The sequence below is a fragment of the Artemia franciscana genome, chromosome 5 (assembly GCF_032884065.1).
Source record: "Artemia franciscana chromosome 5, ASM3288406v1, whole genome shotgun sequence".
NCBI lineage: Eukaryota > Metazoa > Arthropoda > Branchiopoda > Anostraca > Artemiidae > Artemia > Artemia franciscana.
In genome coordinates, this window is record NC_088867.1 from 31,030,731 (window position 1) to 31,044,114 (window position 13,384).

The 13,384-nt window shown below is 36.5% G+C and overlaps 2 protein-coding genes across 2 annotated transcripts; one reads left to right on the forward strand and one right to left on the reverse strand.

Moving 5' to 3' along the window:
• Positions 1–194: 194 nt before the first annotated feature.
• Positions 195–509, forward strand: LOC136027712 (uncharacterized). The gene has a single exon (XM_065705166.1). The coding sequence runs from the start codon at positions 195–197 to the stop codon at positions 507–509; it is 315 nt and encodes a 104-aa protein (XP_065561238.1).
• Positions 510–7,435: 6,926 nt separating this feature from the next.
• Positions 7,436–12,998, reverse strand: LOC136027255 (uncharacterized). The gene is made up of 2 exons (XM_065704327.1): positions 12,875–12,998; positions 7,436–10,419 (listed from the first exon to the last, which is right to left on the reverse strand). The coding sequence occupies exon 2, from the start codon at positions 9,674–9,676 to the stop codon at positions 9,101–9,103; it is 576 nt and encodes a 191-aa protein (XP_065560399.1). The 5' UTR covers positions 9,677–10,419; positions 12,875–12,998; the 3' UTR covers positions 7,436–9,100.
• Positions 12,999–13,384: the final 386 nt, after the last annotated feature.

A 13,384-nucleotide genomic window follows, 5' to 3' on the forward strand; every position in this document is an offset into this window, starting at 1 on the left:
CATTTTACGTCATCAAGAAGACCATGGATTGCTATGAAAGTGTTATCGCACATGTCATCAATTCTTGCTTTAAGGACGGAATCTTTCCTACTGTTTGCAAGTCAGCGAGGGTTATACCCCTCTAAAAAAGGTGGCGAGCCAAAGCAGCCTTCGAACTACCAACTATCTCTATTCTCTCTGATTTTTCGAAAATTATGGAGCGTTGCATCTACAATGGAGTGATGCATTATCTGACTAGGTCTAACTTCTTCATCACGCATCAGTTTGGATTCAGACCTGGGAATCTACCGGGCATGCTATACTGTTTTTTACAATTTTCAAATGATGCGATGGACCATGACGAAATACCAACTACAATATTTGTGGATGTGAAGAAAGCATTTGATACGATTTGTCAGCAGATTCTTCAGGGTAAGCTTGACTATTGCAGGATTAGAGGCAACGGTCTCTCACTCATTCAGTCTTACCTTACTGGTAGGAATCAGGTTGTGGATGGAGGTAGTCAGTAAAACCCCATGTCCAAGAATGGTAGGACTACTGCAAGGTTTAATTTTTGGACCGCTTCTGTTTCTAAAATACGTAAACGACTTATGGACGCAATCGCGGCTGACGGACTTGCTCTACTAATCACAGACGATACAGCTAATTCTGTCACAGGTATAGATGAATCATTGATCGGAGAAAACATATCGTAGTCTAATGAAGCTATTATAGTGGTTTGCTGACAACCACATTATTTTAAATTCATCAGACCAATTTTATCAACTTTTTTCGACTTTCTCATGCCCTGCCGTCGCTTTCTCAAAATCTGTCCATTTTAACGGAGAACTAGTTACCATTACTAGAAAGGAATCTAGTAAGTACCTAGGTCTTATAGTTGATGAAAATTTATCTTGGAAGCTTCATCTGGATAGACTATGGATTCAGCTAGGAAGGAGAGTTGGGTTACTTCGGTATCTAGAATTTTACCCCCTTATGTCAGTTTATCATTCTTTAATTCATTCTTATTTTAATTATTGTCCCATTACTTATCGAAATTCTTTTAAATCTCGAATTAAGCCCCTTCAACATCTTCAAAATAAAGCACTTCGTACATTAAAAGCACTCCTTCCTTCCCCATTGGCTCTCCCAAACAAATCCCCTACTAAGAGTCTCTATGCATTTTTGAGCATTTTGCCAGTTGATCCCGTCCCTCCAGTCCATTGTGTTCTTTTGAGATTTAAAAAAATTAAAGAATTATTACCATCAGTTCTTAATTCTATTAATTTCTCGCTAATTTTTTTTTTTTTGTTCAGAATAGGTATAGCCTAGTCTAAGAAGACATTCAGCTAAATTCCCTCACCCTAGAATTCATACAGAACGATCCAGATTTTCCCCAAAAATTCAATAATAAAGTTTTGGAACATTTATAAAAGTTATGTGGATTCAAATTCTTCTATTCTGCTTTTCTAAAAATAAATTAAAACAATATCTAATTGATAATTATTAATTAAGATGAAGTTATGGTTGCCGGTGCTGGTGTTAATTTATATTATATTACAATTTGATTTGGAATGTGGGCTGTGAGTTGAATGGGGTGTCTTATTTTGTTCTTTATGATGTGTATTTTATTGTTTATCATTATTTATTTTTCATTACTTTCATAACATTATTTATTTTTTCATCGTAGGGTGCTGGTTTTCGAGTATAACTCATTTTGTAGGTACCCTCTCTAATATTTTTCTTTTCTGTTGTATAATGTATTATAGTGTTATAGTGAGTGAATTTAGTCTGAAAATTAAAAGAACTTGAATTTGAAATCAGGAGTTAAGCAGGGTTGTGCTCTATCTCCGTTTATATGGATCATTTTCATAGACTTCGTCTTAAAAAGCACAGGAAAGGCAACGAGAGAACAATGAACCAAATGTGGAGGAAAAACTTTCCTGGACTTGATGATTTAAGCATCTTAGATGAAAGTGTGAGCAAAATGAGTGAACTTTTAGAGGGTTTGTGAGTTCAGGGTGCCAGAATAGGTTTGTAAAATTAATGTTAAGAAGAGTAAGTTACTAAGACTTGGAATAAGTGAAGTTGAAAAGGTGACGTTGGGTAACGAAAAGATTGATCAAGTGGACAGCTTCACTTACCTTCGTAGTATTATTGGTAGAGACGGCGGGAGCAGTGAATATGTTAAAAGTAGAATAGCAGGGGGTTCAATGTGTTTTTTCACAGTTGAAACAAGTTTGGAAAAATAGGAGGATAAGTTTGCAAACCAAGACTAAAATATTGGAAGCTACGGTGATGAAAGCAATCAAATATGGTTCTAAAGTAAGGACGCTCCAAAAAGTGGATGAAGATTTTCTAGATGTTTTCCAGAGAAATTGCCTTCGGATTGTTCTGGGTACCCGGCTGACTGGCCGTATATTAAACGGTAGACTTTACGAAAAGTGCGGTTCAATCCTGCTTTCTAGGGCTATAGTGAGAGAAAGATTGAGATGGCTTAGGCACATTATACAGATGAAAGATGACAGATTGCCTAAACGGAAAGCAGGTCGTCTGGGGTAAGGACGGGGGGATGTCATAGAGAAAGATTTAAGGAAAACGGGAACTTCCTGGGAGAGTGTAAAGAGGTAGGTTTTCAATGGATTGGGATGGAGGAGGAGCGTGTGTAGCTGTGTTGGCCTTAGGCGGCTTGAAGCTGTGGTGAGTTGTTAGTAGTAGTACTTGATTCTATACCAATTTGTATTATTCATACGGTAGCTTACATTATGAAATCATAAAACTTATTTTACTCATGATACCAGAAAAGGTGTCTTCGCAATGAATAGTCAGGATTGTCAAATTTGCCAGATCATGCACTTACATGTCCTTTTCCACAAGGAAATTGAAACCCTATCCTAAATGAAATTTATCTTATTAACTTCTAGATATTATGGCAATTTGTTTTTTTCTTTTTAATATTAAAATTGTGAGTCCTTCCCAAGTAAAAAATGCTGAGCAATGAGCCAAGTATCAATCAGTTTATAAAATTAAATTACCCAAAAGAACAGAGAAGTGTTCGAAATTGAAAATGGATGTGCAAAAATTAACAGAAAAAAAGACAACACTAAGACAAGAAGTAGAGAAAGAAGACTACAATAAAGAAGTGACTGCTGAAATCATACTAAATTACAGAGAATAGAAGAAGAGAAAAAACCGCTGAATAATGCTCTTTTTTAAGAATAAAAAGTGAAAAGTGGTCAATCAGCTCTGCTTTCATATCCTTTGTTGCTACCCAATCCCCACTAAACTACCACAGCATCTGATAAAATTTTTAAGATAGCCTTTTGTTCAGAATAGTAAAAGATTCTATCAAGATGCCTGTGGGGATGGCATGATCTCCACAGGGGATCACCCTTTGGGGAAATGGCCATAAGTTATGCAAACTGCCAGCTTTTCACAGATAAGCTGTATATTTTGTAGTGGAAGGAGAAACGAATGATAGGGGTGGGGGGACACGATGCAATTTTTTCATTTCGCATGAAGCTTATATTCTTAAGTTTTTAGGCAAAGAAGACCCAGTACATAAGGAAAAATTGGTTCCTTATAACACAGACCTTGACAAAGGGCAGCAAAATGTTTTTTCCTCGTCACTTTGTATGGAAGGACTGATTATAGAAACATGGAGGTGGGCTCATTCAATTGGAAACTGGGAAAGTTTTGAGTGCCTTTTTAAGGACCAAAAGTGGTTAGTGGGCAACCAGCCTTTCTTCTATGCAACTGTTGGCAAGCTATAACAATGCAGGAGATTTTACATAGACAGAGCCCATGAACAGTAGGGAGAAAGGCTACATGAACATGAACTTTCAATAGGCATATCTATAAAGGTTATAAGTAAATAAATCAATGGTTCTTGAGGAGGTTACAGTGCAGGAAATTGCAAATATTGTTTTGTCTTTAAAGAATACTTCAGCAGGTTTTGACCAAATTTCAGCTAAAGTAATTAAACATATCCTTCCATCTATTACTACTCCAATTTGCTATTTGATTAATAGGTCATTTCAAATAGGAGTATTTCCCCAGCGTCTTAAATTGGCGCATGTGATAGCTCTCTTTAAAAGAGATGGCCGTAAGGATTCGTGATGGCTGGAAAACTACAGGCCAATCTTTCCTTTGTCAGTGTTCTCTAAGATATTTGAAAGGCCAATGCTAAAACGTCATGTGAGATTTATTAAAGAAAAAATTTTCCATCAGCATCAGTTTGGGTTTCACGCAAAGCATTCTACAGAACAAGCTTGTAATAACTTCTTCAGTTTATACAACCATCTTAAGATTCTAATCTCATTCCTGCAGCCCTTATTATGTAAAGTAAGCTTTTGACTACCTTACACTTAAGATCCTCATTGGCAAGCTTTCTCATTATGGTGTGCATGGTGAAGCATTGTCTTGGTTCTCTTCATATCTCACTAACATATCTCTTGCTACAGAAGATGCAGACGAAAAAGTTCCAATTGAACACGGAGTACCTCAAGGTTTTATTCTAGGGCCAATCCTCTTCATCATCAATGTGAACGACCTCTACCACCTTATTAACACACCAACTACCGATGTGTGCTGTGGATTGTGTCATAAATTTTACTGTCAGACTACGTCGACGTTACATCTGATAATTGAGAAGAATTAGTAGCATTTGCAGATATCACTACTCTAGGTGCTAAGGACTCTGGATAAATCATACCTTATCCTAAAGCTTCAAGCAATGACTGAGAGGATACTCAATAGTTTTGACATAAATAAGCTAGCTTTAAAAGTATAAAAGTTGTACCTTCTAATTTTTTTCTGGCAGAGGTGTGAGCTGCCCCACAATTACTGAGCTTTGTACACCAAGAGGCTCCATAAGTCACCCCTGGATCGGTATGTGCAATTCTAGGGAGTTATTTTGGATAAAGATCTATCATTTAAGTGGCATGTTCAGGTAATAAGAGTGAAAATTTCCCACGGACTTGGAATCATCCAAAAATTTAAGTGATTATTTCCTTTTCCTATCCTCAGTCTTTTATATTTCTCTCTCATTTACCCTTATATATGTTATTGTTTGTCTGTATGGATGTCTACATTTTCTTCACTACTTGCTTCTGTTCACCATCTTCATGAGAAAGTGGCAAGAGTCCTACAGTCGACCACACATACTCCTATTGATCTCCAAAAGATGAAGGATATTTATGTTATATCTCTATCTTCACTGGCATATCAATACTTCCACAAAGATCTTCCATGTTGTTTTTCTTGCCTACTTAAACCAGAGGGGGAGGTGAATTTGCACACAGTTCATAACTGGGAGGATGTGATGATTCTGGCTACTCCCTTGGTTTGTTCAGACTTTGGTCTGGCCGTGACTGTGGGACGTGCTTAAAGCTTGATTCCTGCTGACATCTGGCAGCCATGAACACTTGGCTCCTTTAAGAGACAGATGAAAAGTTTTCTATTAAGGGTAAATATTGAATAAATTTTAATTGTTTTAGGATTTTTTTGGGGGGTTGTTGTTTTGTTAGCATTGGATCCCTGATGATGTAGAAGTTTTTAATTTTTTTTATTGTCAGGTGATAGGAGGGTTGCTATTATGCGGGTACTGTTGGTGAATTGATTTCTTTTCCTTGTAGATTTATATTTAGGCGTTGTTTAGTATATATATGCCAAGTTTCAACATTATTCATATTAGCTTGATTCCTGCTGACATCTGGCAGCCATGAACACTTGGCTCCTTTAAGAGACAGATGAAAAGTTTTCTATTAAGGGTAAATATTGAATAAATTTTAATTGTTTTAGGATTTTTTTTTTGGGGGGGGGTTGTTGTTGTTTTGTTAGCATTGGATCCCTGATGATGTAGAAGTTTTTTTTTTCTTTTTTATTGCCAGGTGATAGGAGGGTTGCTACTATGCGGGTACTGTTGGTGAATTGATTTATTTTCCTTGTAGATTTATATTTAGGCATTGTTTAGTTGTTGACTTACCAAAGTCAAGCTCCCGATCTAAAACTTGCCAAACATTCTTTTCGAGAAGAGTAATAAATCATTGGAATAAACTGAAAGATTCAACTGTCAGTGCTCCCTCCATCCAGTCCTTCAAAAACCAACTTGACAAAGAGTTGGAGAAGAAACAGTGGAGGTTCAACTGGCAATCCTCAACTCAAGAGCACTACAGGTCTGGAAGACCTTAAAGCTCTCAGATGGATTAAGGTAATTAAGGTAAGGTAATATATGCCAAGTTTTAACATTATTCATTTATTTTAAGCCATTTCCCAAATAAAAATCCATTGAACCCTTTGGGATACTGTTTTTGCTATTTCATGGAAATAAATGGAACTTAAACTTAAGAGTTAATGATGATAAAAGACCAGTCAGCCCTCTTCCCTCAGAGGCGTCAATTTATGGAAATTAAGAAGTGAAGGGGCAAAAATAGATTTTTCAAAAGCTAGGAGGGAACAATTCGTTTTTGTTTTTTAGTGAAAATGCCAAAAAAAAAGTTGTTTTAAAGAGAATTTTTCAAAATTTAGGGCAGCAAAAAATTCTTCAGAGAGGGAATACCCTTCCCCCAAGCTGCCTCTCCCAGTTGACCTCACTGCCCCCCTTTGCCCTTTTTTGTTACTAGGTCTTAATAACCTACAAAAACATCCAATCAAAATTTTGAGATATCTGTTTTTTTTAAAAATAGTCAAAAAGATCCAAATAATATGCCTCCTGTGATGACACAATCCCCAGTTGAAAATTGTTTGAAGTTGAAAGGGACTGAAAGGGAAAAAGTTGAAATTGATGAAGTTTAAAGGGAAGCATGTTTGATATTTGGTGTAAAATTGGCTTGAAATTACAGGGATCACTCTTGAGTCAAAGGATCAAAGGTTTTGCTGTTTTTTGTGGGGGTAAGGGGCCCAAAAATTTGGTTAAAAACCTTTTTATCCCAAATCAATTTGAAACTTACATCGGTAAGTCCTTGGGACAAGAGAAGCCTAATGCAAAAACAAATTACAGGCACCCCTCCCCAAAAAAGGGCAAAAAAATATTTTCCTGGGATTGTTTTGAAAATCATATTCTTAAGTCCTTGAAATAACAAAAATACTGGTTTCCCCCAATGGGCCAGAAAAGGATCCTTAGACTTTTTCTCGAGTTACTTACAATGAAAGAGTGGTCACAGAACTTAAGAGGGGCTAATTTAAAATATCCATTTTATTCAAAACAATCAGAAGGTGTGTCTACAATAATGACACATCTAGAGACAACATGACTCCCACGGTCCCTAAGGCAAGGGGAGAAAATATTGCAAATGGCCAATTTTTTACATACAAGTTTTTTAATGGAAAAAGGGGAGGAGTTTGTTTGACACTTGGTGAATGATTGATGCAATATTTGGTAGACAAATCTTTATTCAAAACCCAGGCACCTATAAGAAAGAACACTATAAGCAAAGCTAAGCAAGCATAAGGGCATCAAGGTAAATAGGTATAAGCATATAATAGCAAATCCGCATAAGCACATACAGCCATATCAGGCTTGGTGGCAGTCGTCAAGAATCTCTGAAATGTTCTGTGCGGTCTAACGCCTGCAGTAGTGTCAGGGCAATCAGTAACCCAACTTGGGTTTAGTGACCTCAATACAGCACTGGGAGGGGGGGGGGGTTAGTCCATGGCAGGTCTATCATCAAGTGTGGAATAAGAGGCTCCTTTGGTTAGGTGTATTTGGTTCTGGCGGAAGATCAAACCATCTTTAGATGACTGGTAGTACAATCTAGGTTCATCTGCCTCTTTTATTATTTCCCTGTTTTTCCACAGCCCTTCTGGCTGTTTTCTGAAGAAAACCTGGTTGCCTCCTCCAGGGCAGCTTCGAGCAGAGCTGATGGCTCATGAGCATTTGTGAGAGGCAGCCAAACCGTCCACCAGGCTGTTACAGTCTTCCAGAATTCCAAGGTATGGGTCCAATCCATTTTCACTTGCCTTGGTCATGATGCTCTTGCAAGTCTGGATAGTCTTTTCCACTAATCCATTTCACTGGGGGTATACTGGGGGGTATGGAAGATTCCTTCCATAGATGTAGTGGTGGAAATATCAGCAGCCAAAAACAATGGTTTAAAGCTCTTTCTCTAGCTGTGAGTATCTTTGCAAGGTAGGCGTAAGGGCTCGTAAGCATACACTATTGCCTGTCCATTTGTCGAGATGTACACTCCTAGGCTGTGTAACAAGGCATCGACTATCAGGTAGATTGAGGTACTTCAATGATCAAAAAATCAAGGTGCAACACCATGAAGTCCTTTATTTCCTTTAAGGCAACATCAAGTTTTGTTTCTCAAACAAAGACTTTGATTTTGCAGACATCAAGAAGATCATTACAATTGGTTGATAGATTGGAGATGTATCTACTGGCTAAGTAACTCAGCATTCCTAGGAGAGTGGTCAGCTCTTCTTTGTTCACTCGTTTACGCATTGCATTAATTACATGTAGCTTCTCTGGATCTGGGTGTATTCTTTTTTAGCCCATTCTGCAGCCAAAGCATATTATCTCTTGTACACCAAATTTACATCTGCTGAGGTTGAACCTCACCCCTTTTGCTTGTAACCTCTTTAAGACGGCAACAAGACATTGATTATGCTCTTCCAGGGTTGACCCAAAAACCAGCAGATTGTCTATGATAACTATAAAGCCAGTGAAATCTTCAAAAACTTCCTCAATGTGCCTCTGGAACTCGTCCTAAGCTGATATAATGCCAAACAGCATATGCTTGAAATGGTATGTTCCAAAGATAGTGTTGAAAGTAGTTAGGTCTGATGATTCCTTGTCAAGCAGTAACAACCAGTAGCCTGAACATCCATCTAACTTTGTGAAGTACTTTGCTCTATACAGGTTTGATGTAGTCTTCTAACATTGGAGTAGGGTAGTGAGGTCTTCTGATGGGTTTATTGACATCCACTGGGTCAATACAGAGGCAGAGAGTGCCATATTTCTTTTGAACAGCCATCATGGAGTTGACCCATTCAGTAAGGACAGTCACCTTCTCCATGACACTGTCTTTCTCCATTCTATCAAGCTCTACTTTAAGCTTATCGCAAACAGCAGATGGAATTTTCCTTACAGGATGAACCTTAAGGATGACTCCATCCTTCAAACAAAATGGCACTCGCCATCCAGCTTTCCAAGCCCTTCAAAGACATCATTAAACTCTTTAATAGCCTCCAAAACAGAGTTGCGGATTGATTCATCAATGCTTGCAGCAGAGTTGACATTCATGATCAGTTTAATAAGGTTCAGATCTGAGCTGAAGCCAATTATGGGAACAGAGTTTGTTTCAACAACGTAGAACTGCTGGTTGGAAGGCCTAGATTGTACATAGGTGCAGCTCACAGCACATCTTCCTTGAACAGGAATCCTGCCACCACAGTAACTAACAAGCTTCTGGTTAGCCTTGGTTATTTCTGGCTTTGGCAAGAGCATGTCAAAATACTTGACAGGAGGAATATTTGCTTGTGTTCCTGTGTAAACTTTAAAGCTAACTAGCAGCTGGACGTTTATTGTGAGGGAGACTATGGATTCTTCCTTGTCATTTGTTTTGGAGACTTCATACAGAAATATCTCATCCTCATCATCAGAGTTTTCAAGTGTGTTGTTCATGCCTGAAACTACATTTACAACCTTGTTGCTTCTACAGACATTTGCAAAATAGTTAGGCTTGCAGCACATGGTGCATGTCTTTCCTTTTGCAGGACATGCGTGATTAGGGCTGTAGCTGCCACCACAAAAGTAGCATTCTCTAGATCTTGAGCTAGTGGTCTTGAACTCATCAAATCTTCAGCTTGGATGGTGACTGATTTTGTGGATGGAATCAACTTCTTTATTTTATGCTATCTTCATTAAACATTCTTAGGTGTGACTGTGCTGTTTCAGACATGTGACATTTATCTATAGTTGTTTCAAGGGTTAGAGCATCCCCTTCTACTAGAAGGTGCTTCCTGATATGTGGGTTCAATATTCAACAGACTATTCTATCTTGTACCATTTTGTCTGCATCCCTGTAGCTAGAGGCCTTAACTAAGGTTTCCACCTCTGTTATGTAGCTTCTATCCTTTCTCCCTCATGTTGGTGGCATTTCTGAAAGATGTACCTTGCAAACATGCTATTTGTTTTAGATGTTGTATAGTCTTCAAATTTTGTCCAGCTTAATTTTTTAAATCTCAATGAAAGTGAAGGTATTACATATTTCTCTTCCCTTGTCTCCAACCAAAATAAGTACATAGGTGCACATGATCTTCTCAGTTTTGTCAGATAAGGGGCCAGCAAATGTAAGATGAGCTTGTTGTTTGAATCGTTTCCACCCATCAGGAAGACACAGCAAGTCCCAACTGATACTTGACATCCATTATTGGTCAATCACTTCTGATACCATTCAATATTTGGTAGATAAATCTTTATTCAAACCCAGGTACCTATAACAAAGAAAACTATAAGCAAAGCTAAGCAATCATAAGCGCATCAAGGCAAATAAGCATCAACACATAATAGCAAATAAGCATAAGCACATAATAGCAAGCTGGTGCAAAACCACAAGCATGAGAATGAGGCATCACATAATCCTACAATTGAGTCTTAGTTTTGAGCAATCAGTAAAAAAGATCAAACATTTTGACCTGGGAGGAGATAATAATCCTGGAAATATGCCAAAAAACTTTCATTCTTGATTAGTTTGCCAATAGTGGTGATATCCCATTTCTATGGTTAGAGTTCTTAGATCCTAGTATTGGGGGCATAGAATAAAAATTGCTGCTTCTTATTCTTTTTCTAATCCAATTTCTGCCTGTTGTGGAGTCAGACAAAGTGGAGTTTTATTCCCTTATATTTTTTATATATGTTTGGCAGAGTGTCTTTGTGCACTATCCATAACCTTTATCTCTCAGAGTGGCATGTGTCTTTTATTGCATATGCTTATGATATTGTTTTGTTGAGTTGTTCTAAAGCTAGTTTAATTGGTAATTTTAATTCCCTTTCTAGTGAGCTTAAAGGTAGAGGCCTTTCTATCAGGGTTAAAAATGTCAATATTTTTCAATTAATGACAATAACTGAGCTAAACCAATTTGCAACAGGAGTACTTCATTCAAAGTTTCTTCTACTGTTCTTTATCTGGGGTCACCTTATTGTGCTTCAGCTTGAAGTCAATGCTAATTTTAAATATTCAAGAAAAAATTAGAAAGGCAATTGGCTCAATAATATGGCTTCAAGGTATCTATTGTCAAGATATTTTAGGTTCTCTTTTTGGTGCAGTTATCCTCCTGCATGTTCTCTATCCTGCCTTTGTTTTCAAGATTTTAAAATCTGTTATTTTTCTTCAATTTGCAATTGCTATTTTAAATGCTGTAAATTTTTACTTGGTTTTCCAGTTTTTGTTAGTAATACCAAATTAGTCTTGAGATTTCAAATTAAAGAGCCATTAAAATTAGCTAGGAATAAGGGGGATAATTTCTACCATGAGCTTGAAAATTTTATCTTTATGCATAACCTTTCCCCAGAATTTAAATAATGTTCGATTTTTTTTTCTCTTTTAAGTATTTTATTCAGTTATATTATTGTGCACATTTAACATCAATTTTTTTGTTTTGTTTGTTGAAGGATTAAATTTTTGTCTTTTGTAATTTCATTTATGTATTTTATGTAGTCTACTCCTCCATTTTGAGGGAAATAAATAAATAAATATCTCTATGTTTTCTTCTATTGTTCCATAAATAATTTTTATTCAGACTAATATTTGATATTCAATAGACATGAGATTCTTATATAATCAGATATATGTCCAATAGCTGGTAAATTTTCAGTTGGATACATAATTTAGCTAGGATGAAAGTGAAAATGTCATTTGATGACTTTTTTTATGTTCTTTCATAATTCAATAATTGCTTCTGGGGCTAATTGCATCTTGTACCCTTAAAGGGGCCCCAAAAATATTTCATTTTTGTACCCCCCATAGAGAAGTTGTCAATGCCAGTTAAGATGTTAAGAAGTGGTTAAAAACATATCACTAGTCTAAGTTGTTCAAGAGCAATATATTCCAAAAATACTTAGTTATAACAATTCCAACCTCATTTATTAGGCTACTCAAAAAAACCATTTTCTTACCATTTCAATTTAAATGTGCATTTTTTGATTGCTGAGAACTAAAAATAGAACCAAATTTTGTGATTTGAAACCTTGCTGTGTTGACAATTCAGGGTTTATCCTAGTTCAGGGTATATATTTGCACATTAGGGGGAGGGGCAAACTTCATGGTATATTTACAGTGGGCTATAGCCTATAATTTAGCCAGGATGACAGTAAAAACGTGATTTGATATTTTCCTTGATGCTCTTTCAGAATTCATATAAAATGCCTCTGGGGCCTCTTTAAGGGCTCAAGACATAATTAGCCCCAGAAGCAATTATTGAATTACGAAAGAGCATAAAAAAATACATCAAATGATGTTTTCACTTTCATCCTAGCTAAATTATATAGTCAACTACAAATTTACCCAATAGTCTTTACAGGTTAAGGAGCCTGTTCACAAAGAAAACAAACATTGACAGAAAAAAAGAGAAATATATGAACTTACTATATGTAAGGATATCAAACAAATTCACAAAAGTTCTAATCACCTAGATTTTCAGCCTTTAACTTAGGTTAAAAGAAAAAAGGATACCACAAGTTGCAATTTTACAAAGTTTTATACTTTGCCTGTAAAATGTTGTTCCTTTAAAAGATCTAAACAAAAAGTCTGTTTGATCCTGCATAAAGACATTTCTTGTGTGTATACAATACATAGGCCTACATCAAAGATGGAAAATTAACCCTGCAGAAGCATTTTTGTATAGTAAAATTGGAATTTGCAAAGAGTAGGCTAGAAGAATTTTGGCTTACTCGGTTTTATAAATTTTGGAAAAGGAATCATTGCGAAATATTAATTGATTATATTTTATAATGTCCCTTGGCCTTTGTGTTTTATTCACTTCTTCTTAGATGACAAGTTTTTCTTTTGGCGCATTCGAAATTGAAATGGTTTCGCTGTTAAGAGTCATCTGTAAAGTTTATTTTAAATGTGATTAATAGGTAGTAGTACCGTAGATGATATTTTGTCGCTCTGGACGTGATATGCTAGGCGATATAGAGCAAAATCGAAAATATCCAGTTTTTGCAATTGATTGCCTAAAACTTGTTGTTGAAATTGCAAGAAATGAAGGAACCCTTCCCATGAAAATATATCTTAGTTAATCTAACATTTGTGTAGTTGATGTCTCTTAGTGGTATCAGAGGGGACCTTTCAAAAGTTTTCCTAACCAAATATGTGACAGCTAAAAGTGCTATAAGAGGACCTTGAGGAGTGAAACCCTCAAAGAAAATTTTAGCCTAGTTAATGACAAAAATTTAGGC